Raw genomic sequence first — 26329 nt, forward strand, 5'->3', positions numbered from 1 at the left:
GCCCCCCCCCAAAAAGACATTATAGTGCATGTGCAAAATGACTCCCTCAGCAAACAAAACACACAACATATCCACATTCTCTTCTGGACTACAGCTCCCAGCATCCCCTAGACCAGGCCCTTTAGGAGAGGAGGATGATCCAAATGCACTGCTTCCAAGATGCAAGCTTTCTTCTACTTGGATCTCTTTGAGAGCATCCCAATCCCTGCATAGTTCCAGTTTCTTATTCCTGGACTGCAACACCCAGAAATCCTCCAGACAGATAAGATAGATAGATAAGATAGAGATATAGATAGGTAGATAGATTGATCAGGAGGACAGCTGGAAGTTGCAGTCCTAGAATAGGTAGAGAAGGACGAAAGGGGAAGAGAAAGAAAAGGGGTGGGGGAGGAAGGTGAGAAGAAAGGGAAGAGGAAGAGAAGGAAGGGAAGGGAAAGAGAAGGAAGGAAGGAGAGAAGGAAGGGAAGAGAGAAGGAAGGGAAGAAGAAGAGAAGGAAGGAAGGAGAGAAGGAAGAGAAGGAAGGAAAGAGGGAAGGGAAGAGGAAGAGAAGGAAGGAAGGAGAGAAGGAAGGGAAGAGGAAGAGAAGGGAGGGAAGGGAAAGAGAAGGAAGGAAAAAGAGGGAAAGAGAAAGAAAAGAGAGAAGGAAGGGAAGATGAAGAGAGGGAAGGAAGGAGAGAAGGAAGGGAAGAGGAAGAGAAGGAAGGGAAGGGAAAGAGAAGGAAGGAAGGAGAGAAGGAAGGGAAGAGGAAGAGAAGGAAGGAAGAAGGAAGGGAAGAGAAGGAAGGAAGGAGAGAAGGAAGGGAAGAGGAAGAGAAGGAAAGAAGAAGAAAGGGAAGAGGAAGAGAAGGAAGGCAGGAGAGAAGGAAGAGAAGAGAAGGAAGGCAGGAGAGAAGGAAGGAAAGAGGAAGAGAAGGAATGAAGGAGAGAAGGAAGGGAAGAGAAGGGAAGAAGAAGAAAGGGTAGAGGAAGAGAAGGAAGGAAAGAAGGAAGGGAAGAGGAAGAGAAGGAGAGAAAGAGAGAAGGAAGGGAAGATGAAGAGAAGGAAGGCAGGAGAGAAGGAAGAAAAGATGAAGAGAAGGAAGGAAGGAAAGAGGAAGAGAAGGAATGAAGGAAAGAGGAAGATAAGGAAGGAAAGAGAGAAGGAAGGGAAGAGGAATAGAAGGAAGGAAGGAGAGAAGGAAAGAAAAAAGGGAAGGAAGGAAGGAAAGAGGGAGGGAAGGGAGAGAAAGAGGGAGGGAAGGTTGGCCACATATATATAAAAACTAGCTGTACCTGCCACGCGTTGCTGTGGCCAACCTTCCCTCCCTCTTTCTCTCTCTCCCTCTTTCCTTCCTTCCTTCCCTTTTTTCTTTCCTTCTCTCCTTCCTTCCTTCCTTCCTTCCTTCCTTCCTTCCTTCTCTCCTGATATATATATAACCCAACAGGTGAATTATATGATTTGGTCTCCTATCATACTGATCCACATTTCAGCCAAGTCAACAGTGGAGATACCTCCTGGCACATGAACTACAAGGAGTAAAGCAAACAGACAGCAAGTGTGTTAACAGCAACGCTTTCCGAGTTCCCCTGGGTTTATTCAGCGGCACAAAACATTAACCTTGATTTTCCTGCTGTGCGTAAACAGGCAGGCAAGAGCGGTGTCATTTTCCCAGTCCAGATGGGGCCAGGGAGAGCAGAGAGCGCTATTTTAATCTCAGGTTTTGTCCACAGTGCTGGGAAGGCCTGGGAGCACCATGGTAACCAGATGCTATCCAAACCCAGCCAGATGTCTCCTTTCTTCTTCATGTTCCACCCCAGATGGTGTTATTTTAAATCACCCTGGTGCAGAGTGTCGGGTCTCTTGCCGAAGTGACTGAATGCCAACTCTGGGTGCATCCACACTGTTGAATTACTGCAGTTTGGCACCACTTCTAATTGCCTTGGCTCATTTCGATAGAATCCTGGGAGTTTTGGTTTGGTGAGACAATGGCTCTCCTTGACTTCTAAAACTACAACTCCCATAGCAGTTTTGATTCCCATAGCAGTTTTGATTCCATAGCATGTAGCCAGGGCAGTTCAAGCACTGCTAAACTGCATTAACTCAACAGTGTAGATCTCCCATAAGTTTGCACTTTGAACTCATTCTGTAGCAATTGAAGTAAGATTGAAACAAAGAGGAATTATCAAGGTAGCAATGGGCCACTTTGATTAGCATTGAATGGCCTTGCAGCTTCAAAGACTGGTTGCTTCCTGCCTAGAGGGGCAAACCTTTGTTGGGAGGTGTTAGCTGGCCCTGATTGTTTCTTGTCTTTGGGGACAATTTCGCTTGGACATCATTGGTGAAGATGCAGAGCTGAAAACAGATCCACACTTGCAGATCCCTTTCTGCTTCTGTGTCTTGCTCTTTGCAATGTATACCCATTTAATGTGTTGTCAAAGGCTTCCATGGCCAGAATCACTAGATTGCTGTCAGTTTTCCAGGCTGTCTGGCCATGTTCCAGAAGCATTCTCTCCTGACGTTTCACTCACATCTATGGCAAGCATCCTCAGAGGTTGTGAGGTCTGTTGGAAACAAGGCAAGTGGGGTTTATATATCTGTGGAATGATGTCCAGGGTGGGAGAAAGAACTCTTGTCCGCTTGAGGCACGTGTGAATGTTGCAACTGACTACCTTGATTAGCATTTAATGTCCTTGCAGCTTCAAAATCTGGCTGCTTCCTGCCTGGGGGAATCCTTTGTTGGGAGGTGTTAGCTGGCCCTGAATAATTCTTGTCTGGAATTCCCCTGTTTTCTGAGTGTTTCTCTTTATTTACTGACCTGATTATTTAGTATTTTTTTAATACTGGTAGCCAGATTTTGTTCACATGTTTCACACAATTTCTGTTGAAATTGTCCACATGTTTCTAGTGGTTTTCTCTGTGTAATCTGGCATGGTACTTCTCACAACGGTCCAGCATTTCTGTGTTCTCAAATAATATGCTTTGCCCAGCATTTACTTTCTTATGGATGTTGACTGTCTGCAGGGACGTTGCCCAGGGGACGGCCAAATGTTTTACCATCCTGTGGGAGGCTTCTCTCATGTCCCCGCATGAGAAGCTGGAGCTGACAGATGGGAGCTCACCCCACTAATAAGTCTCTATTGTTAACTTTAGGAAGACATCCCTGTAGTCTCTCTTCTTTCTGTATTTGTGTGTCCTTTTTCCTTTCCCTCCTGCTGGGGGGGACTTAGAGAGATTCCTAAAGAGACCATATTACTCCAATCTTCACAAAGTAAACCCATAAATGCGGAAGGCTGATGACAAAAAGTTGGCTGGAACACATTGAAGGAAACTGCCGTATTATTGGACTTAGAGATTCCTAAAGAGATCATATTACTCCAATCTGCTCAAGGTAATGGCCTTGCAGCTTCAAAGCCTGCCTGCTTCCTGCCTGGGGGAATCCTTTGTTGGGAGGTGTTAGCTGGCCCTGAATAATTCTTGTCTGGAATCCCCTTGTTTTCTGAGTGTTTCTCTTTATTTACTGTCCTGATTATTTAGTATTTTTAAAATACTGGTAGCCAGATTTTGGACTTAGAGATTCCTAAAGAGACCATATTACTCCAAACTGCACAAAGTAAACCCATAAGTGCGGAAGGCTGATGACAAAAAAGTTGGATGGAACACGTTGAAGGAAACCATCTTATTATCCCTTCTTCCGATACCAATTTTTTACCTCCTTCTTATCCATGATCCGAATGAATCCTCCAGACTGCCCAGCCCTATAGAAACCATCCTCCATCAGCTTCTCCAAAGAGGTCCGCCTTTCCGAATCCTATCCTTGGACTTTCCTGCTTTGAACTGTTGATCCCCAATTGTCTGAAAGGGAATGAAACCAACTGACCTTCTTTGGCCCTCCAATCGTCTCTTTGTTTGGACAGCGCATTGCTGGGCTTAACTCAATGACACCAAGAGTTTATTTTTTAAGGCAAGAGATCATGGCGAAAGAGATGCCGAATAAAGGTCGCTCCTTCAGGTTAATATTTTTCCCTCTTTGTGTCGTATGGAAAACTATAATGTCAGAAGTCAGAGAGCCTGTCAGAGTGCCAAATATGGGCAAACCCAGGCCCAGGGCCCAGATGTGGCCCCTTGGGTTCTTTATTCAGGCCCTCCTCTCTCACACCATCCTATCCTTCCTTCTCTCTTTCCTTCCTCCTTCCCTCTCTTCCTTACCTCTCTCTTTCTCATTCCCTTTTTCCTTCCCTTCCACCCTGTTCCCCTTTCCTCCTTCCCTCTTTCCTCACTACTTCCCTCTTTCCTCTCTCCTTTCCTCTCTCCCTTTCTTCGCTTTTGTCTTTCCTTTCTTCTCTCTTTCCTTCCTCCTTCCCTCCCTCCCTCTCTTCCCTACCTCCCCCTTTCTCGTTCTCTTCTCCCTTCTCTTCCACCCTGTCATCCTTTCTTCCTTCCCTCTTTCCTCCCTCCTTCCCTCTTTCCACTTTCCCTTTCTCCTTCCTTCCTTTGCTTTTGTCTTTCCTTTCTTCTCTCTTTCCTTCCTCCTTCCCTCCCTCCCTCTCTTCCCAACCTCCCCCTTTCTCGTTCCCTTCTCCCTTCTCTTCCACCCTGTCGTCCTTTCTTCCTTCCCTCTTTCCTCCCTCCTTCCCTTTCCCTCTCTCCTTTCCTCTCTCCCTTTCTCCTTCCTTCCTCCGCTTTCGTCTTGCCTTTCTTCTCTCTTTCCGTCCTTCATCCCTCCCTCTCTTACCTCCTTCTTTCTCGTTCCCTTCTTCCTTCCCTTCCACCCTGTCACCCTTTGTTCCTTCCCCCTTTCCTCCCTCCTTCCCTCTCTCCTTTCCTCTCTCTCCCTCCCTCCCTCCTTCCTTTGCTTTTGTCTTTCCTTTCTTATCTCTTTCTTTCTTTCCTGCCTCCTTCTCTTACCTCCCTCTTTCTCATTCCCTTCTTCCTTCCCTTCCTACCTGTTGTCCTTTCTTCCCTATTTCCTCACTCCTTCCCTCTTTCCTCTCTCCCTTTCTCCTTCCTTCACTTTTGTCTTTCATTTCTTCTCTCTTTCTTTCCTTCCTCCCTCCGTCCTTCTCTTCCCACCCTCTTTCTCATTCCCTTCTTCCCTTCCATCCTCTCTTCCTTCCCTCATTCCTCTCTTGTTTCCTCTCTCCATTTCTCCTTCCTTCACTTTTTTCTTTCCTTTCTTCTCTCTTTCTTTCCTCCCTCCCTCCATCCCTTCTTCCGTCCCTCTTTCCCTTTCCCTTCTTCCTTCCCTTCCACCCTATCATCCTTCCTTCCCTCTTTCCTCTCTCCTTTTGAACAACACTCAAAAAACAGGGGAATTCCAGTCAGGAAATAATCGGAGCCAGCTAACACTACCCAACAAATAATTCCTGCTTTCATGGCCGGAATTACTGGGTTGTTGTAGGTTTTTTTGAGCTATATGGCCATGGTCTAGAGCAGTGGTTCTCAACCTGGGGGTCGGGACCCCTCTGGGGGTCGCAAGAGAGTGCCAAAGGGGTCACCAAAGACCATCAGAAAACACAGTATTTTCTGTTGGTCATGGGGGTTCTGTGTGGGAAGTTTGGTCCAATTCGATTGTTGGTGGCGTTCAGAATGCTCTTTGATTGTAGGTGAACTATAAATCCCAGCAACTACAACTCCCAAATGTCAAGGTCTATTTTCCCCAAACTCAACTCCACCAGTGTGTTCACATCTGGGCATACTGAGTATTCATGTCAAGTTTGGTCCAGATCCATCATTGTTTGAGTCTGCAGTGCTCTCTGGATGTAGGTGAACTACAACTCCAAACTCAAGGTCAATACCCACCAAACCCTTCCAGTGTTGGCCATGGTAGTTTTGTGTGCCAAGTTTGGTTCAATTCCATCATTGGTGGCGTTCAGAATGCTCTTTGATTGTAGCTGAACTATAAATCCCAACAATTACAACTCCCAAATGACAAAATCAATCAATCCCCCCCAACCCCACCACTATTCAAATTTGGGCATATTGAGTATTTGTGACAAATTTGGTTCATTGAATTGCATTACAAAATAACAGTAGCAAAATAATGTTATGTTTGGGGGTCACCACAACATGAGGAAATGTATTAAGGGGTCACAGCATTAGGAAGGTTGAGAAACACTGGTCTAGAGGCATTCTCTCCTGACGTTTCGCCTGCAGGAAGCAGCGAGGCTTTGAAGGAAGCAGTGAGGCTTTGAAGCTGCAAGGCCATCCAGTGTTAATCAAGATGGCCAATTGCAACATTCACACTTGCCTCCAACAGACAAGAGTTTTCTTTCTCACCCAGGGCATATAAACCCCACTTGCCTAGTTTCCAACACAACCTCTGAGGATGCCTGCCATAGATGTGGGTGAAACGTCAGGAGAGAATGCTTCTGGAACATGGGTAGAAAGTCCTGGAAAACTCACAGCACTCCATCTTTTAAAAAGTGTTTTAGGCTGCAATCTGTCTGCAATAGGAAACAATGGATTCCAATGAGAAGTAAAAGGATTCCACTCAGACATTTGGGAGATCTGTCTCGTTGGAGTTCTATCATCACATGGCAGTGTTTTGCTCGGCCCATTCATTCGTCCTCCTGCCTTTGGCAAGGAACAGCCCTTTGCATTAAAAGGATTGCATTCCCTTCCTTTATTGCCATGCCTTTGGGTTCCCATTAAAGGCCTCCCTTTCTCCTTGTTTGGGTGGAGAAGCCAGTTGCTTCTGGCTTGGGCTCTGATGCGGTCCGTCTCTTTCCCCCCCTGAAGGGACATTGTGGTGCCCGGAATCTTATCTCAACCCAATGATACCGTTTTAAGAAGCTAATCTCATTAGGGAAGGGAAATTAATCATTGCTGATGAATCATCTGAACTGAGTCCACTCCAAAGGGATGGGCAGAGTGGAGGAGAGTCCGATGATACATCAGAAAAGATCTCTATGGGAGGAAAAGTAGGGAAATGCAGGATTTTCCTAATGTTCAGATGGAATCTCCTTTCTTGTAGTTTGAAGCCATTGTTCCGCTTGCTCCCTCCTCCCTGTGACTTCCTCTCACATATTTATACATGGCTATCATATCTCCTCTCAGTCTTCTCTTCTTCAGGCTAACATGCCCAGCTCCCTAAGCCGCTCCTCATAGGGCTTGTTCTCCAGACCCTTGCTCATTTGAGTCACCCTTCTCTGGACACATTCCAGCTTGTCAATATCTCTCTTCAATTGTGGTGCCCAGAATTGGACACAATATTCCAGGTATGGTGTAACCAAGAGGAGAAGCATGACTTCCCTGGATCTAGGCACTAGACTCCTCTTGATACAGGCCAAAATCCCATTGGCTTTTTTTGCCGCCGCATCACATTGTTGGCTCATGTTTAACTTGTTTTCCACGAGGACTCCAAGATCTTTTTCAACTTGTATTGTCCTACTGAGTTGACAACGTTTGCCATCTTGACCACACTCCGATGCTGCTCGGCCATATGTCTCCATATTCTAATCTTTGGTTGGTTGGAGGGGTATGCAATTCGTTCATTTTAATCGGTGGCAGGATTCCCATTCACAGTTTGACACCTGTTGTTCAGAAGCAGCCCTTATGTGACCTATGTAGCATCTGTTTGGGAATACCATGGACCCTGGATCTGCGTTCGAGCGACGAAAGCGACGAAAGCCACGTCCCAATGAACACCTGATTTGGACGGGAGATTATGAAAACTGACCTTTGCCTATTGCAAAGCAGCCTTCTCATTGTAAGGTGCATGTAAACCTTGCGTTGGCCTTCAAGGAATGCTTATCTGCTGCAACCTCTCTGGTATTCGGTGTGCTGGCTCACATGCGCCCAGAAGGGACCAGACTTAGGTGCCACTTTTATGAGGTCAAGAGGATTTTTGGGACTTAACAAAACTAACTTCGCTTTTGTCTCCAAGAGAGGTCACATAGCAATAAACAGCGAAGGACGTCCGGTGGCTTCGTTCCTTGCCTGTCCTTTCATAGAAGGGCAAGCTCAGACTGAGATCAAGGTTTCCACTGTCAATATTTCACCATTAGGCACCTTTTATTCTCAACTTGCAATTTGACATTTTTTTCATTGATTGGCACCTGTCGTGATATGAAATTCCCAGAAATGTTGAAGCCAGTGCTCCATTAATGCCTTTGGATGGGGAAGTATATTGTGACATTTCAAAAAAAGGCAAGTCAATTCAAGATGCAATATAGAATCAAAGAATGAAAGAGTTGGAAGAGACCTCATGGGCCATCCAGTCCAACCCCATTCTGCCAAGAAGCAGGAATATTGCATTCAAAGCACCCCCGACAGATGACCATTCATGCTGGCCACATGACCTTGGAGGTGTCTATGGACAATGCTGCTTCTTTGACTTAGAAATGGAGATGAGCACCATCCCTCAGAGTTGGACACAACTGGACTTCCTGTCAAGGAATCATATCATCATATAATCATATAATCATATAATTAGAATCATATAATCATAGAATCCAAGAGTTGGAAGAGACCTCCTGGGCCATCCAGTACAACCCCATTCTGCCAAGAAGCAGGAATATTGCATTCAAAGCACCCCCGACAGATGGCCATCCAGCCTCTGTTGAAAAGCCTCCAAAGAAAGAGCGTCCGCCACATCTCCGGGGCAGAGAGTTCCACTGCTGAACGGTTCTCACAGTCAGGATGTTCTTCCTCATGTTCAGATGGAATCTCCTCTCTTGTAGTTTGAAGCCATTGTTCCGTGTCCAAGTCTCCAGGGAAGCAGAAAACAAGCTTGCTCCCTCCTCCCTGTGGCTTCCTCTCACATATTTATACATGGCTATCATGTCTCCTCTCAGCCTTCTCTTCTTCAGGCTAAACATGCCCAGCTCTTTAAGCCGCTCCTCATAGGTCTTGTTCTCCAGGCCCTTGATCATTTTAGTCGCCCTCCTCTGGACACATTCCAGCTTCTCAATATCTCTCTTCAATTGTGTTGCCCAAAATTGGACACAATATTCCAGGTGTGGTCTAACCAAGGTATAATCAGTCCTCCACATTTGACTTTTGGGGATTGTTTGCAAAATGTTCGCTCTGGGAGGCTTGAGATCCTCAAGTTCTCCAATGCAATCCTATGGCCAACTTTTGGCAGAAATTAATCGTAGAGATTCCCGGAGAGCTTTCCTTGAACACACACAGTGTTGTTTTTCTTGGGAAGGGAGAGAAACTGAGCCTTGGCAAGGTCTTATGGGAATGCCAGTATCACATTTTGTTGTGGAACTGGGTTTGCAGACGGAAACATGTGTCCCAAACAAAACACGCCAAGTGGGTACAGCTGTCGTTGGATTGAAAACGTGTCTGTTGCCAACAACAGGTGCCTGAGATGCAACACAACAGCATAGTTTCTGGGACTGATAGTCCAAAAAACTAAAACTTTCCAAACTCTGGCCCAAGTTGGTGAGCCAGATCAAAAGTGGCCTTATTTCCTGGCTGAATTCTCAACTGTGTTGTTGCTGGGAAGTCAGCAACCATCAATAGAAATAAAATACCCTAGGACAGCCATGGGCAAACTTTGGCCCTCCAGGTGTTTTGGACTTCAGCTCTCACAATTCCCATCTACACTGCCAAATAAAATCCAGATTATCTGCTTAGGTAAAGGTAGAGGTTTGCCTTGACATTAAGTCTAGTCGAGTCCAACTCTGGGACTTTGGTGCTTGTCTACGTTTCTAAGCTGAAGAGCTGGCGTTATCCGTAGACACCTCCATGGCCAGCATGGAGCACCGTTACCTTCCTACAGAAACAGTACTTTGATCTACTCACACTTGCATATTTTCAAACTGCTAGATTGGCAGAAGCTGGGACTAACAGTGGGAGCTCACACCACTACTTGGATTCAAACTGCCGACCTTTTGGTCAGCAAGTTCAGCAGCTTAGTGGTTAAACCCGCTGTACCATCAGTGGGCCATTATATGACAACGTAGAATCATATTATCCAGTTCAAAGCAGATAATCTGGATTATTTGCTTTGTTAATCTGGATTATGCGGCAGTGTAGATCCAGCCTATGATTCTACAATCCCAACAGTCCCCATTTTGGAGAGACAGTCCCAAATAACCCGCAGTTGTCACACTTTTTCAGCTGTGTTTCAAACATCCCTGTTTTCTGGTTCAAAGTGTTTTCTTCTCAGTTAACTCAGCAAGGAGACAAGGTGAAGTCTTGCCCTTGAGGTGAAAAGCACATGTCTGTGCTTTAAATGGATTAAAGATCAGCTAGTTTCCCCTGTAATAGGCAGTAAGGGCACCTAGAGCTTCGGAGAGCTCTACTCAGCAGCAGAGTAGCATAGCGCAAGGGCAGATGTCTTCACTGTGTCTGGTTGTGATCCCCAGGTTGTGCCAGTCAGCTTTTGTACGACATTATTTCTAGCGCCCACTTTTTGCTTGATATTCAAGCAAGTGCTTCTTGTCAATCAGATCACCGTCCATGGTAACAATCTGTGACCACACTCCGACATCCCACTTTTCATCTGTGCAATGAATGCAGGACAATCGCACCCACGCTGGGCATGAAGCGAGCTGGGCTTTGAAGGCTGAAGAGGCGGCCTCCAAGATGCTCAGTGCCGGACAGTGGAGGCCTTGTCCGAGTCTCAGAAACTCCGAACCCGCTGTTCCAAACCTCCCCCAACATGAGTATGCGGGATGAATAACGGCTTTCGTCAGCCACGCTATGCCCATACTGACAGCTGCATGCAATGGGGGGGATTGGGGGATGATGACTACTATTTTGTGCCATGCCTGATTTCACACTGGAAGGGAAAGCACAACACAAAGTTTCCTTCTCTCTTCCCAATGCGCTCTGGTGCCAACTCAGAAGGGGAGGAGGAGAGAAAAGGCAAGACCTGCAAACAACAGATTTCGCTCATGAACTGCATCAGGAACTGCTGGAAACGGCACGGCTTTCGCGAAGCCGGAAGGTCATGCAATGTCACAGCGACATCCTAGCAAAGTCATATATATATCTTAATCTCACCATTAAAAATGCAGTGATGTCTTGCACCATTCAGTAAAGCAAGTTTATGATGGCAGGAAGATCTAGGAAGATATTACTAGTGAAATCTCAGGCTGAGAGTGTGTTATGGCACAATGCAAAATAAACCACGTGTAGTTCACAGTTGATCAGCCCACACACTGTCTTGCCAGAGAAAGAAAATATGCCACATTGTTGATCAATAAAGAACTAGTAGTTTACTCTTCATAATTCAGAACAACATAATTACAATCATGTCATCAGTTGCATCGACTCACATAATGTACATACTGAGAGATTTAAAATTGTCTTTCTTTGTCCATGTGGAGAAACTCCTTCCAACAGCTCATGAAACAAGAGCACACGCCAAACTCTGCGTCTCTCTGCTTCTCTGCAAGAACCTGCATAGTTCAAGCCTGAAAAATGTAACAGTATCCAAAAGTCCCAGGCTCAGCTAGCCCAACCAATCAGCTACGTGCATCTTATTGTACAGTTGACACTGAGTTCTAACATGCTCCAAGACATGTGACCCCAATAGCCAGGATTGCTTATTGATTTGTTGAAGGCTTTAATAGCCAGAATCACTGGGTTGCTGTGAGTTTTCCGGCCTACATGGCCATGTTTCAGAAGCATTCTCTCCTGATGTTTCACCCACATGTATGGCAGGCATCCTCAGAGATTGTGAGGTCTGTTGGAAACTAGGCAAGTGAGGTGTGTGTGTGTGCGTGCGTGCGTGTGTGTGTGTATGTGTGGTGTGTGTGTGTGTGTGTGTGTGTGTGTGTGTGTATATATATATATATATATATGTATGTCATCCCCTGAGACACGTTGCTGTGGCCCAATCTGTGTATATATGTTTTGTGTGTGTATATGTGTGTATATATATTTGTGTATATGTGTGTGTGTATATATATATAGTAGTTTTGCACAATCATTGTAATGCATTTTATGTTTTTTGGCTTTTAAAGTCCCTTCTGCTGTGTTTTTCCGTGTTTTTATGAGTGATGGTCACTCGTTGGCCTGACAGGTGTATTGTGTCCAAATTTGGTGTCAATTCGCCAAGTGGTTTTTGAGTTATGTTAATCCCACAAATGAACATTACATCTATCTATCTATCTATCTATCTATCTATCTATCTATCTATCTATCTATCTATCTGTGGAATAATGTCCAGGGTGGGAGAAATAACTCTTGTCTGCTTGAGGAAGGTGTGAATGTTGCAATTGGCCACCTTAATTAGCATTGAATGGTCTTGCAGCTTCAAAGCTTTGCTGCCTGCTGCCTGGGGATCCTTTGTTGGGAGGTATTAGGTGGTCTTGATTGTTTCCTGTCTGGAACAAAAGCCACCAGCCATTGGAACTGAGAAAACTGCACATTTTTTTTTTTTTTGGCTCTTTGCACATATTCATTCCTGCCTGATTTCTCCCTTTCTGCCGATACAGCGCTAGATTGCATGTCAATAAATTAGAGGATAAAACCAGCTAAATGGATTTTTATCTCCGATTAGCAGACTGGGTAAACAGGTCGGTGTCAGATAATTGCCTAGCGATATGTCCCCGGATGAAGCATTTCCTTGCCGGGTGCTCATTGGCGCAGAGAAAGTCCGGCCAAAGTGAGTCTGAATTAGAAGGAGAGAACAAGAGAATAACATTATCTCCCTCTGCGGCCCTGAGCATTGGGTTTGCAAGGGAAATATTCCCTGTCCAAATGTCATGCCAAGCCATCGTTGCTAAGTGTGCATTAGGAAGCAACAGAGGAGGAGAAAGCAGTGAAGCAAATGGACTGTTCCAGTGCCCAGGCCAGTCTTTCCTCTGGAGTCACAAAAGTTTTCCTAGGACTGCATCTACACTGTAGTATTAATGCAATTTGACATCCCTTTAACTGCAATGACTCAAAACTATGGAATCATGAGGGTTTAGTTTTAAATGCACCTGGTCTTGGCTTTGTGGGTTTGTTTGCTTTTTTTGTCGTGTCAGGAGCGACTTGAGAAACTGCAAGTCACTTCTGGAGTGAGAGAATTGGCCATCTGCAAGGACGTTGCCCAGGGGACGCCCGGATGATTTGATGTTTTTATCATCCTTGTGGGAGGCTTCTCTCATGTCCCCGCATGAGGAGCTGGAGCTGATGGAGGGAGCTCATCCGCCTCTCCCCAGATTCGAACCTGCAACCTGTCAGTCTTCAGTCCTGCCGGCACAGGGGTTTAACGCACTGCGCCACCGAGGCTCTGGCATTGTGGTACACAATGGGGACAAAAAACATAGGAATCGGGGGGAGCCCCCAAATCATCCCCAAATACTTTGAAGTCCAACACGCAAACCGTTATGCCATGCTGGTCCTCACTGTGTGCATAATCTTTGTGTGCACTGTGTGCATAATCTATCTATCTATACACATAATAATAAACACATTAATGTTAATATTATTATTAATTAATTAATTAATTAACACATAATAAAAGTGAAAAATGTGTATGTGTGTATGTGGCAGAGGTCTCCGCTTATACAGACAGGACTTCTTCTGTCTCCTTTTTCAGGGTTCAATTCGTTAGCCATCACCAGGTCTTCTCCTTGCCAATTTTTCCTTCAATCTTCTCAAGGAACTGCCCATGTAAGGCTTTGTTGTGCCAGCTGTCAGCTCTGGTTTGGAGTACAGTTTTCTTGTATTGACTCTTTCTCTGCTGTGCTTTGAGAAGTTTCCAATTATTGACATTATTATTATTATTATTATTATTATTATTATTATGTCAACATAGCAGGTCAAAAACATGCAAATGTGAGTAGATCAATAGGTACCGCTCCGGCGGGAAGATAACGATGCTCCATGCAGTCATGCTGGCCACGTGACCTTGGAGGTGTCTACGGGCAACACCAGTTCTTCGGCTTAGAAATGGAGATGAGCACCAACCCCCAGAGTCGGACACGACTGGACTTAATGTCAGGGGAAAACCTTTATCTTTACTTGGGTTGGATTGCTCCCATGATTCTGGGAATTGTAGTTCACCCACATCGTCATGCATTTTCTAATAGGAGCATTCATAAAAAAACAAAAGTAAAAAATGCCTTTATACATTTTTATACAGATATTACCAAACTTTGTGTTTGTTTAGCTGTCTGTTTGTACATAAACACTATTACTAGGTAAAGTGTTGCTATGTGATGACACTAGGAAAGAAAGGTGACCTGTGTAAGAAGGGAAGGGAAGAAGGGAAGGGAAGGGGAAGGAAGGGAAGGGAAGGGAAGGGAAGGGAAGGGAAGAAGGGAAGGGAAGAAGGCAAGGAAGGGGAGGGGAGGGGAGGGAAGAAGGGAAGAAGGGAAGGGAAGAAGGCAAGGAAGGGAAGGGAAGAAGGGAAGGAAGGGAAGGGCAGAAGGGAAGGGAAGGGAAGGGAAGGAGGGAAGGGAAGGAGGGAAGGGAAGGAAAGGAAAGGAAAGGAAAGGAAAGGAAAGGAAAGGAAAGGAAAGGAAAGGAAAGGAAAGGAAAGGAAGGGAAGGACGGGAAGGGGAGGGAGAGGAGGGGAGGGAAGGGAAGGGAAGAAGGGAAGGGAAGGAAGGGAAGGGAAGGAGGGAAGGAAGGGAAGGGAAGGAGGGAAGGAAGGAAAGGAAGGGAAGGGAGGAAAGGAAGGGAAGGGAAGAAGGGAAGGAAGGAAGGGAAGGGAAGGGAAGAAGGGAAGGGAAAGGAAGGGAAGAGAAGGGAAGAAGGGAAGGAAGGGGAGGGAAGGGAAGAAGGGAAGGGAAGAAGGGAAGGAAGGGAAGGGAAGGAGGGAAGGGAAGGGAAGGGAAGAAAGAGGAGACGAAGGGAGGGAAAGGAAGGAAGAGAATGGACAGAGAAGGGCTGGGAGGCGTGTGAGGGAAAGCAAGGGAAGAGGAAAAGAAAAAGAAGAGACAGGGAGAAAGTGCATGAGGGCAATGGAGGTAGGAAGGAAAGAGCCACAAAGAGAGTCTGCTCACCAATGCCAAAACATTGCCATGAAGACATTGTGAGGTGAGCCTTTTCAGAGCTGGAGGAGGGAGAAAGTAGGCAGTCCCAACAACACCTGGGCAACGTTGGGGATAAACATGAGGAACACTTATATAACGCAACGGTCTTCTTTGCACCTGCTGATCTCCAGTTGCTTTGCGTGCTGCCTGGCTGTATTGTGATGGCCTTTCTGTTCCTGTTTGGCTCCTGGTCTTTGGCCTGCTGCTGCATCTCCAACTCTCTCTGTATGTATGTATGTGTCTGGCTTACATTCCAGAGACGCTGCACCTTCCCTTGTTTGCAAAAGTGCAAAGTCGAACTCTTCCCGAGGCCTTGGCTGTCCTGACCTCTTTGCAAACCGCTTCAGGGAATCCCGGATCATATGAGAGAGACCAGGGTGAGGCTGCTCCTGCTGATCATTCACTCTCCAAATGGCTTTGCAGATGTTTGACGCCACTCTCTACTTTCTTTTCCCCTTCTGATGTTATTTTTGTTGTTGTTGTTGTGTATAGCATTTCGAATTAATGCCTTGAGGCCATTCAAAAGATGGTTACATATTATCAGTCTCAGCGCATGCCAAACTGTGGCAGCGTGTGCTTTTTGTTTACACAATTCACACTCTGAGCAATAAATGTTAATTATGTTGAGGGTTCCCTGGAAAGTATGTATACAGTACATCTGAAATGTTTACACAATGCTGCTTGTTGTTTCTCATTTTAGTATCTTTCCACAGAGATATAAATCCCACTTACCTAGTTTCCAACAGACCTCACAACCTCTGAGGATGCCTGCCATAAATGTGGGTGAAATGTCAGGAGAGAATGCTTCTGGAACAGAATTCTGGACAGACTGGGCCACAGCAATGTGTGGCAGGTGACGGATACATGAGTAAATAAACCCCACTTGCCTAGTTTCCAACAGACCTCACGACCTCTGAGGATGCCTGCCATAGATGTGGGTGAAATGTCAGGAGAGAATGCTTCTGGAACAGAATTCTGGACAGACTGGGCCATATCAATGTGTGGCAGGTGACGGATACATGAGTAAATAAACCCCACTTGCCTAGTTTCCAACAGACCTCACGACCTCTGAGGATGCCTGCCATAGATGTGGGTGAAATGTCAGGAGAGAATGCTTCTGGAACAGAATTCTGGACAGACTGGGCCATATCAATGTGTGGCAGGTGACGGCTAGTATATATACATGAGTATATAAACCCCACTTGCCTAGTTTCCAACAGACCTCACAACCTCTGAGGATGGCTGCCATAGATGTGGGTGAAACATCAGGAGAGAATGCTTCTGGAACAGAATTCTGGTACAGACTGGGCCACAGCAACACATAGCAGGTGACAGCTAGTATATATACATGAGTATATAAACTCCACTTGCCTAGTTTCCAACAGATCTCACAACCTCTGAGGATGCCTGCCACAGATGTGGGTGAAATGTCAGGAGAGAATGCTTCTGGAACAGACTGGGCCACAGCAACACGTGGCAGGTGATGGCTAGTATATATACATGAGTATATAAACCCCACTTGCCTAGTTTCCAACAGACCTCACAACCTCTGAGAATGCCTGCCATAGATGTGGGTGCAATGTCAGAAGAGAATGCTTCTCGAACATGGTCATACAGCTCGGAAAACTCACAGCAACCCAGCCTACTGGCTGTGATGAATTGTGGGAGATGGTCCAAAACACTTGGAGGGCCAAAGTTTGCCCATGCCTGAAGAATTAATACAGTTTGAATTAATACCTTTTAACTGCTGTGGATCAATGGTGTGGAATTGATCCACACCATTGGATCATTCAATGATGTCTTTAGAATGCTTCTGTAACATGGCCAGGAATTGCATTCAAATCACCCCTGACAGATGGCCATCCAGCCTCTGTTTAAAAGCTTCCAAAGAAGGAGCCTCCACCACACTCCGGGGCAGAGAGTTCCACTGCTAAACGGCTCTCACAGTCAGGAAGTTCTTCCTCATGTTAAGATGGAATCTCTTCTCTTGTAGTTTGAAGCCATTGTTCCGCGTCCTAGTCTCCAGGGAAGCAGAAAACAATCTTGCTCCCTCCTCCCTGTGGCTTCCTCTCACATATTTATACATGGCTATCATATCTCCTCTCAGCCTTCTCTTCTTCAGGCTAAACATGCCCAGTTCCCTAAGCCACTCCTCATAGGGCTTGTTCTCCAGACCCTGGATCATTTTAGTCGCCCTCCTCTGGACACATTCCAGCTTGTCAATATCTCTTTTTAATTGTGGTGCCCAGAATTGGACACAATATTCCAGGTGTGATCTAACCAAAGCGGAATAGAGCATGGGGAGCATGACTTCCCTAGATCCAGGCACTATGCTCCTCTTGATGCAGGCCAAAATCCCATTGGCTTTTTTTGCCGCCACATCACATTGTTGGCTCATGTTTAACTTGTTGTCCACGAGGACTCCAAGATCTTTTTCACACATCCTGCTCTCGAGCCAGGCATTGTCCCCCGTTCTGTATCTTTGCATTTCGTTTTTCCTGCCAAAGTGGAGTATCTTGCATTTGTCCCTGTTGAACTTCATTTTGTTAGTTTTGGCCCATTTCTCTAATCTGTCAAGATCCCTTTGAATCCGTCTCCTGTCCTCTGGAGTCTTGGCTCTCCCTCCCAATTTGGTGTCGTCTGCAGACTTGACGATCCTGCCTTCTAGCCCTTCATCTAAGTCATTAATAAAGATGTTGAACAGGATTGGGCCCAGGACGGAACCCTGCGGCACTCCGCTCGTCACTTCTTTCCAGGATGAAGAGGAAAGTAAGAAAGGTAAAGACTATTTATTTACTTTTATTTATTTACTTTATTTCTACCCCGCCCATATCAGCCCAAAGGCGATTCAAGGCGGTGAACATATATAAAATACATATATTTTATTTATTTATTGTGTCAGGAGCAGACCAAGCAATGGCTTCAAACTACAAGAAAGGAAATTCCACTTGAACATGAGGAAGAACTTCCTCACTGTGAGAGCTGTTCAGCAGTGGAACTCTCTGACCTGGGTTGTGGTGGAGGCTCCTTCTTTGGAGGCTTGGAAACAAAGACTGGATGGCCATCGGCAATTTTCCTGCTTCTTGGCAGAATTGGGTTGGACTGGATGGCCCATGGGGTCTCTTCCAACTCTTTGATTCTATGATTCTCTGCCAAAAAGTATGTCAGCAAACTGTGATCCCATAGCATGGAGCCATGACAGTGAAAACAGTGTCAAAGCCCATTCATTCTCCAGTGCAGATGCTCCCTCAAGGTGTGAGCAAAACTAGATGGGAAGAATGGGTTCCAGAGAAAGTGCTTTGAAGTTGCCTTTGCTTGCCTCTCCTCTCTGGAAAGGCTTGGAGAGGTGTATGAGGCTCCCCCTTGTCTTCCCATCCTGGCAGCCTCCTTTGTCCCCTCCCTCTTTCTGCCCCCTCCCTCCCTCCCTCCCTCTGCTCCTGGCCCACAGTCCCCTCCCTCCCCACACCTGACGTCAGCCTTTTTGGGGGCTTCTCCCTCCCCGAGAGCTTCCTTCGCTTGTAGAGTCTCACTTGAGCCTGAGACGCACCAGAGTCACCATGCGCCCTTCTCTCCTCTCCTCCGCCTTGGGATGCCTCTGGCTGGCCATCCTTTGCACCAAAGGTGAGTGCCGTGGAGGAGCTGTGTGTGCATGTGTGTGTGTGTGTGAGTGTGTATTAATGTGCAGCCCAGACCTTTCCACGAGTTCTCCCTCCGCTTTTGTTGGCCAACTCCTTTTCCCTCTCCCTCTTTCTTTCTTTGCCTTTCTTTGCGCCTTTACGCACACAACTGCAGGGGTTGTCCCTCAATTGAGGTGGGGTCTTCCAGGGGGGATCTGGAGGGGAGATTTGTATCCTTGCACACACACACCCCGAGCCATTAAACAAGGCAGTTTGGGGACTTTTTCCCAGTGCAATTTGGGGACTTTTGTCTCGATGCAATTTGGAGACCCTTTTCTCAGTGCAGTTTGGAGAGCCTTTTCTCACTGCCCACCGCCTTGTCCAGATCTGTAGGGATTTGTGTATTATGGGGAGGGGGGATTTGGGGGGATTTTTAATTTTGCAACACCCCCACCCTCCGAGCCATCAAAAAATCGAATTGGTTGAGCATTTTTCAGGATAATTTGGGGAAACTTTTCTCACTGCAATTTGGAGACATTTCACACACAATGCAATTTGGGGAGCTTTTCTCTCTGCCCACTCTTTACCCATATCTACAGGGATTTGCTTAAGATTCCTGAATTGAGGTGGGGTCTTGGAGTATGTGTATCCTTAAGGGAGTGTGTGTTGATCTTTGCAGCTCTCACTCCAGTCACCAGACAATGCAACTGGGGGACCTTTTTCCCAATGCAGTTTGGGGACTCTACACCCATAGTGCAATTTGGGGAGCTTTTCTCTCTGCACCCTCCTTATCCAGATCTACAGGGATTGTCTTCAGATTCCTGAATTGAGGTGGGGTCCTGGATCATGTGGATCCTTAAGGGAGTGTGTGTTGATTTTTGCAGCTCCCACTCGAACCACCAGACAATGCAACTGGGGGGCTTTTCACCCACAGTGCAATTTGGGGACCTTTTCTCTCTGCCCACTCCTTATCCATATCTACAAGGATTTAATTAAGATTCCTGAATTGAGGTGGGGGCTTGGAGCATGTGGATCCTTAAGGGAGTGTGTGTTGGATTTTTGCAGCTCCCACTCCAGCCACCAGACAATACAACTGGACTTTTTCCCAGTGCAGTTTGGGGACTTTTCACCCACTGTGCAATTTGGGGACCTTTTCTTGCTGCCCACTCCTTATCCATATCTACAGGGATTGTCTTCAGATTCTTGAATTGAGGTGGGGTCCTGGATCCTGTGGATCCCTAAGGGAATGTGTGTTGGATTTTTGCAGCTCCCACTCTTGCCACCAGACAAGGCAACTGGGGGGCTTTTCACCCACTGTGCAATTTGGGGAGATTTTCTATCTGCCCACTCCTTATCCATATCTACAGGGATTTGCTTAAAATTCCTGAATTGAGGTGGGGTCCTGGATCATGTGTATGCTGAAGGGACTGTGTGTTGATTTTTGCAGCTCCCACTCGAACCACTAGACAATGCAATTGGGGGACTTTTCACCCACTGTGAAATTTGGGGAGCTTTTCTCTCAGCCCACTCTTTACCCATATCTACAGGGATTTGCTTAAGATTCCTGAATTGAGGTGGGGTCCTGGATCATGTGTATCCTTAAGGGAGTGTGTGTTGACTTTTGCAGCTACCACTCGAACCACCAGACGATGCAATTGGGGGGCTTTTTCTCAATGCAGCTTGGGGACTTTGAACCCATAGTGCAATTTGAGGACCCTTTTCTCTCTGCCCACTCCCTTCGTTTGGCTAAACCTTCAGGGATTTCTTACCATTCCTGAATTTAGGTCTTCAGGGAGGGGCAATGGGTAGGAATTTCTGTCATTTTGCACCCCACCCTACCTCCCCAGCCTAGTAAACAAAGCGATTTGGGGACCTTTTCAAATTGGGTCCATTTTCCTTCATCCCATTCTCTTCTTCCTTCTCCAAATCTATAAGATTCCTGAATTGAGGTGGGGTCTTGGAAGGTGTATTTTATATTTTCACACTCCCCCATCAATCAGAGGTTTGGGGGTGTCCCTTGCCCTCCCTTCTTGCTCATCAACCTGCAGAGATTTCTTAGGATTCTTGAATTGGGATGAGCTTGGAAGGTGGACAGTTGCGGAAATGGGGAGAAAATGCCTTTGTATTTTGGTACTTTTGCCTTCACATGAGGCTGTGCTATTTGGGGAGGGGGCGGCCATGGCAGGAAAACCTCCAAAGGGTGGGGAACCCGTTGTCTAAATTGGGGAGGTGAGCTTTGTTTAAGGAGGAGAGGTTGAGAGAGGGGCAGTGCCTATAATTTTGCAGTGGAGTAGCATCCAGTTGCCTCCTTCTCTTTTTTTGCAACACTACACACCCACTTTTCCCTTCCCTCCCCTTTCAAGCTACTACTACAGCGTGTAGCAGCTACTGGAAAGGCATTGCAACTGGTGGAAAAGGGAAAAATACAGTCTGCAAAATGGGCAGACTATATTGAGGGAGGTTGGACCAGACTTATAAAAATATGGAGACCTTGGAGAGCCTTATTTTTGCAAAACGACTTCCACACCCCTGTCTCTTTTCTCCCATCTTTTGGCTTATTGTCTGAAACGTTGGCGGCATCACACTGTCTCAGTCCTGTGGGTGATAATTTTGGTTGTGAAAAGGATATGTGTGTGCATGTATGAGTGTATTGTGGGTGATATTCTAAGAAAGGGGCACCCACAACTTACAGGCACCTGTGATTACTATTTTTAGGAATGAGGAGGGCATCAAAAATAGGGTGTGTCAGTGTGTTTTGAAGATATATGAAAAGACACATATATTGTGGGTTTCTTTTGAACCCTTCTAAGCCAAGAGTGGGAACCCTCTATCCCACCCTTCAAAAGACGCTGCAGAAAGCGATGGATGATCCAGCCAGAGTAGACCCATTGACACAAAGGGATTTGCACAAGTGTCAGCTAAAGGGAAAGGTAAAGGTTTCCCCTTGACATTAAGTCTAGTCGAATCCTACTCTGGGGAGGGGTACTCATCTAAGCCAAAGTGCCGGCGTTGTCCACAGACACCTCCAAGGTCATGTGGTCGGCATGACCGCATGGAGTACCGTTAGTAAAGGTAAAGGTAGTCCCCTGACATTAAGTCCAGTCATGTCTGACTCTGGGGTGTGGTGCTCATCTCCATTTCTAAGCCGAAGAGTCAGTGTTGTCCATAGACACCTCCAAGGTCATGTGACCGCATGGAGCGCCGTTACCTTCCCGCCGGAGCGGTACCTATTGATCTACTCACATTTGCATGTTTTCGAACTGCTAGGTTGGCAGAAGCTAGGGCTGACAGCGGAAGCTCACGCCGCTCCCCAGAATTGAACCTGCGACCTTTTGGTCAACAAGCTCAGCAGCTCAGTGCTTTAACCCACTGCGCCACTGGGGGCCCCTTTTGGAGTACCGTTACCTTCCAGCTTATTAATTAATTAATTATTATTATTCTTATTTGTCGTGTCAGGAGCGACTTGAGAAACTGCAAGTCGCTTCTGGTGTGAGAGATTTGGCCGTCTGCAAGATTATTATTATTATTATTATTATTATTTGTTGTGTCAGGAGCGACTTGAGAAACTGCAAGTCGCTTCTGGTGTGAGAGAATTGGCCGTCTGCAAGGACGTTGCCCAGGGGATGCCCGGATGATTTGATTTTTTTTTATCATCCTTGTGGGAGGCTTCTCTCATGTCCGCGCATGAGGAGCTGGAGCTGACAGAGGGAACTCATCCTGTCGGTCTTCAGTCCTGCCGGCACAGGGACTTAACCCACTGCGCCACCGGGGGCTCCACCTTCCAGCTGAAGCAGTACCTATTAATCTACTCACATTTGCATGTTTTCGAACTGTTTGGTTAGCGGAAGCTGGGGCTAACAGCAGGAGCTCAACCCTCTACCCCGGATTCGAACTGCTGACCTTTCAATCAGCAAGTTCTGCAATTTAGCAGTTTGACTCGCTGAACCACAGTATCCCACCCTTAAAAAGACATTGCAGAAAACAATTGCTGATCCACCCATTGACTCAAAAGGATTTGCACAAGTGTCAAACCTAACAGTTTGAAAACATGTAAATAAGAGTAGATCAATAGGTACTGCTTATAGGTACTGTATTTATATCTCATAATATTTTGATGGGGCCCCTGGTAGTGTAGTGGGTTAAACTGCTAAGCTGCTGAACTTGCTCACTGAAAGGTCGGTGGTTTGAATCTGGGGAGTGGGGTGAGCTCCCACTGTTAGCCCCAGCTTCTGCCAACCTAGCAGTTTGAAAACATGTAAATAAGAGTAGATCAATAGGTACTGCTTATAGGTACTGTATTTATATCTCATAATATTTTGATGGAGTCCCTGACGGTACAGCGGGTTAAACCACTAAGCTGCTAAACTTGCTCACCAAAAGGTTGGTGGTTTGAATCCGGGGAGCGAGGTGAGCTTCCACTGTTAGCCCCAGCTTCTGCCAACCTAGCAGTTTGAAAACATGTAAATAAGAGTAGATCAATAGGTACTGCTTATAGGTACTGTATTTATATCTCTTAATATTTTGATGGGGCCCCTAGCGGTGCAGCGGGTTAAACCACTAAGCTGCTAAACTTGCTGACTGAAAGGTTGGTGGTTTGAATCTGGGGGGCGGGGTGAGCTCCCACTGTTAGCCCCAGCTTCTGCCAACCTAGCAGTTCGAAAACATGTAAATGTGAGTAGATCAGTAGGTACTGCTCTGGCGGGAAGGTAACGGCACGCTATGCAGTCATGCCGACCACATGACCTTGGAGGTGTCTATGGACAATGCTTAGATGAGTACTTTGGCTTAGATGAGTACCCCTCCCCAGAGTAGGACTAGACTAGACTTATTGTCAAGGGGAAACCTTTACCTTTCCCTTTAGCTGACACTTGTGCAAATCCCTTTAGGCCAATGGGTCTACTCTGGCTCTTGAAATGGAGGTGAGCACCAACCCTCAGAGTCTGACTTCACTAGACTTATTTTCAAGGGGAAACCTTGAGAGAAAGAGAAAGGGACTCCAAGCAGTTCATGATCCTAGCATAGTTGGTGAGGGGAGAGGCTGTTTCCAATCTCCCCGACACATCCAGTCCTGTTTTTCCTACTATGCCAATACGGGGTTCACACACTCACCAGTTGGGTTGGAACTACACATCCCACCCCACGCCTGAAGTCTCTGTGGAGTTATTTACTGCAAATGTACAAGCTGGAGAGGGGGAAAATAGATCTGGGTGGAATAGGGATGTGTTTCATTTTGCTTGTCTGCACATGTCCACCCATGTACAGGGGCTTGTGCCGGTGTACATTTCTGGTAACGAGTGGCTATATTTCAAAGAGGGAGGAAAGGGGGACCCCCCACCCACCCCAACTGGAAGAAGCAGAGGGATAATAAGGGTTTTTGATCACTGTTGTCTTGCAAATCCCTCTTGGGTTGACAGGTGGATGGATTGTGAAATGAGGACAGGAAGGGGGTGGGTGGGTTCAGCCCACAGGCGCACACCCCATGCGCTGTCTGGGAACAATGCGCCCGTCTGAGATGCAGATGAAGGAGAAAGTGTTTGTGTGTCTGAGCGCTTGGGGTGACCCTGTTCAGGGTTGGGCGCCCAAACAAGGAGAAACACCATCTTCCCATAGCAGTGTGCTCCTAGAGATTGATGAGTGTTGTTGCTATCTGCCACTCCTCTGAGACCAAAGGTCAGATGCCCAACACCTCTCTGTTTGGGTTGCTGTGCATTTTCCGGGATGTATGGCTATGTTCCAGAAGCATTCTCTCCTGACATTTTTCCCACATCTATAGCAGGCATCCTCAGAGGTTGTGAGCTCTCTGTTTCGTCAGGATGGGTTCCTAAAGATCATCTAGTCCAGCCCAATTTCCCCATTTTGGCAGTTTTTTGGTTCATTGTAGGAAAGGTGTTCCCCATCATCTGTGTTATCAGAAGGGCTCCTGAAGGTCATGTAGCCCAATCCTCTTGTCACTCTTGTAGGGTTTGGTTGACTCTAGGAAACTCACCCGAAGGGACCCTGAAGATCATGTAGTCCAACCTTCGGCACCCTGAAGATCACGTAACCGAACCTTTGGGACCCTGAAGATCACGTACTCCAACCTTTGGGACCCTGAAGATCACGTAGTCCAACCTTCGGGACCCTGAAGATCATGTAATCCAACCTTCGGGACCCTGAAGATCACGTAGTCCAACCTTCGGAACCCTGAAGATCATGTAGTCCAACCTTCGGGACCCTGAAGATCGCATAGTCCAACCTTCGGGACCCTGAAGATCGCGTAGTCCAACCTTCGGGGCCCTGAAGATCGCGTAGTCCAACCTTCGGGACCCTGAAGATCACGTAGTCGGACTTTCAGGACCCTGAAGATCATGTAGTCCAATCTTCGGGACTCTGAAGATCACGTAGTCCAACCTTCGGGACCCTGAAGATCATGTAGTCCAATCTTCGGGACACTGAAGATCACGTAGCCCAACCTTTGGGACCCTGAAGATCACGTACTCCTACCTTCGGGACCCTGAAGATCGCGTAGTCCAACCTTCGGGACCCTGAAGATCATGTAGTCCAATCTTCGGGACCCTGAAGATCACGTAGTCCAACCTTCGGGACCCTGAAGATCATGTAGTCCAATCTTCGGGACACTGAAGATCACGTAGCCCAACCTTTGGGACCCTGAAGATCACGTACTCCTACCTTCGGGACCCTGAAGATCGCGTAGTCCAACCTTCGGGACCCGGAAGATCGCGTAATCCAACCTTCGGGAACTTGAAGATCACATAGCTCAACCTTTGGGACCCTGAAGATCACGTAGTCCAACCTTCGGGATCCTGAAGATCACGTAGTCCAACCTTCAGGATCCTGAAGATCATATAGTACAACCTTCTTTTCACATTTTTTGTAGGATCTTGGTTGGGCCTTCAGAAAGTTGTTCCCCATCAGCTCTTTCGTCACAAAGGATACTAACCATCATTCTGCCCAAACTTTTGCACACTTTTATAGGGGTTTGATTGGACCAAGGAAAGATGTTCCTCACTTTCGGTTTCATCAGAAAGGACCCCAATGATCACATAGTCCAACCCTGGGTGAATCTACATTATGGAATTCATACAGGTTGACAACACTTTGACTGCCATGACTCAATGTTATGGAACCCCAGGAGTTATAGTTTGGTGAGACACCATCACACTTCATTAGAGAAGGCCAAAAAGACCTTGGACAACTGAATCTCCCATTATTCCATAGTATTAACCTCCCTCTTTTCACACTTTTGTAGGGTTTTGTTTACACCAATGGTGCATTTGAATGGGATGCCATTCATGAACCAGTTTTTGGTCAATGCTTAGTAATGATCTTTTTGTATGGAATCACAACGCCCAAAATCCCACAGCCACTCCCAGAAAGCTGGCTAGGAGATGATGGGAATTGTAGTATGACCTTTCCTAGCTCTGATATTTGCTCAGATGCATTTCAACCTGGTTTCTCACTATAACAGAAATCTTGCTGGGATGGAAAGCTTGCGTTGATAAAAATGTCTTGTTGGAAGGGATCCCAGAGGTCATCTAGTCCACCCCTTAAATGCAGATCGCAACCACGTCTTCTTCATCTGCTGCAATTTGGAAGTTCCTGCAACACTTCTTGCTGTTTCTGTCCTTTGTTGTGTATCTCCTCTTGTGTTTACCAAGTTGTTTGTTGTTTTTGGTAAAGCAAAATGTCTTTAAAGATCAAGGGGGCCGCCTGCGTTTGTTATTGGTTTGTTTATTATACATTGAAATATTCATAACCTGCCATTTGTGTCAAAGCTGTTTAGGAGGCACAGAATACAAAC

The 26329-nt window shown here is 46.4% G+C and overlaps 1 protein-coding gene across 1 annotated transcript in view; it reads left to right on the forward strand.

Moving 5' to 3' along the window:
• Positions 1-18404: 18404 nt before the first annotated feature.
• MCAM (melanoma cell adhesion molecule) overlaps positions 18405-26329 on the forward strand; it is an 83271-nt gene continuing 75346 nt past the window's right edge. The window contains exon 1 of the mRNA XM_067470780.1: positions 18405-18532. Coding sequence (XP_067326881.1) covers positions 18469-18532 — 64 coding nt within the window. The 5' untranslated portion in view covers positions 18405-18468. The remainder of the gene's footprint in view (positions 18533-26329) is intronic.

This window comes from Anolis sagrei, chromosome 7 (assembly GCF_037176765.1).
Source record: "Anolis sagrei isolate rAnoSag1 chromosome 7, rAnoSag1.mat, whole genome shotgun sequence".
Taxonomy (NCBI): domain Eukaryota; kingdom Metazoa; phylum Chordata; class Lepidosauria; order Squamata; family Dactyloidae; genus Anolis; species Anolis sagrei.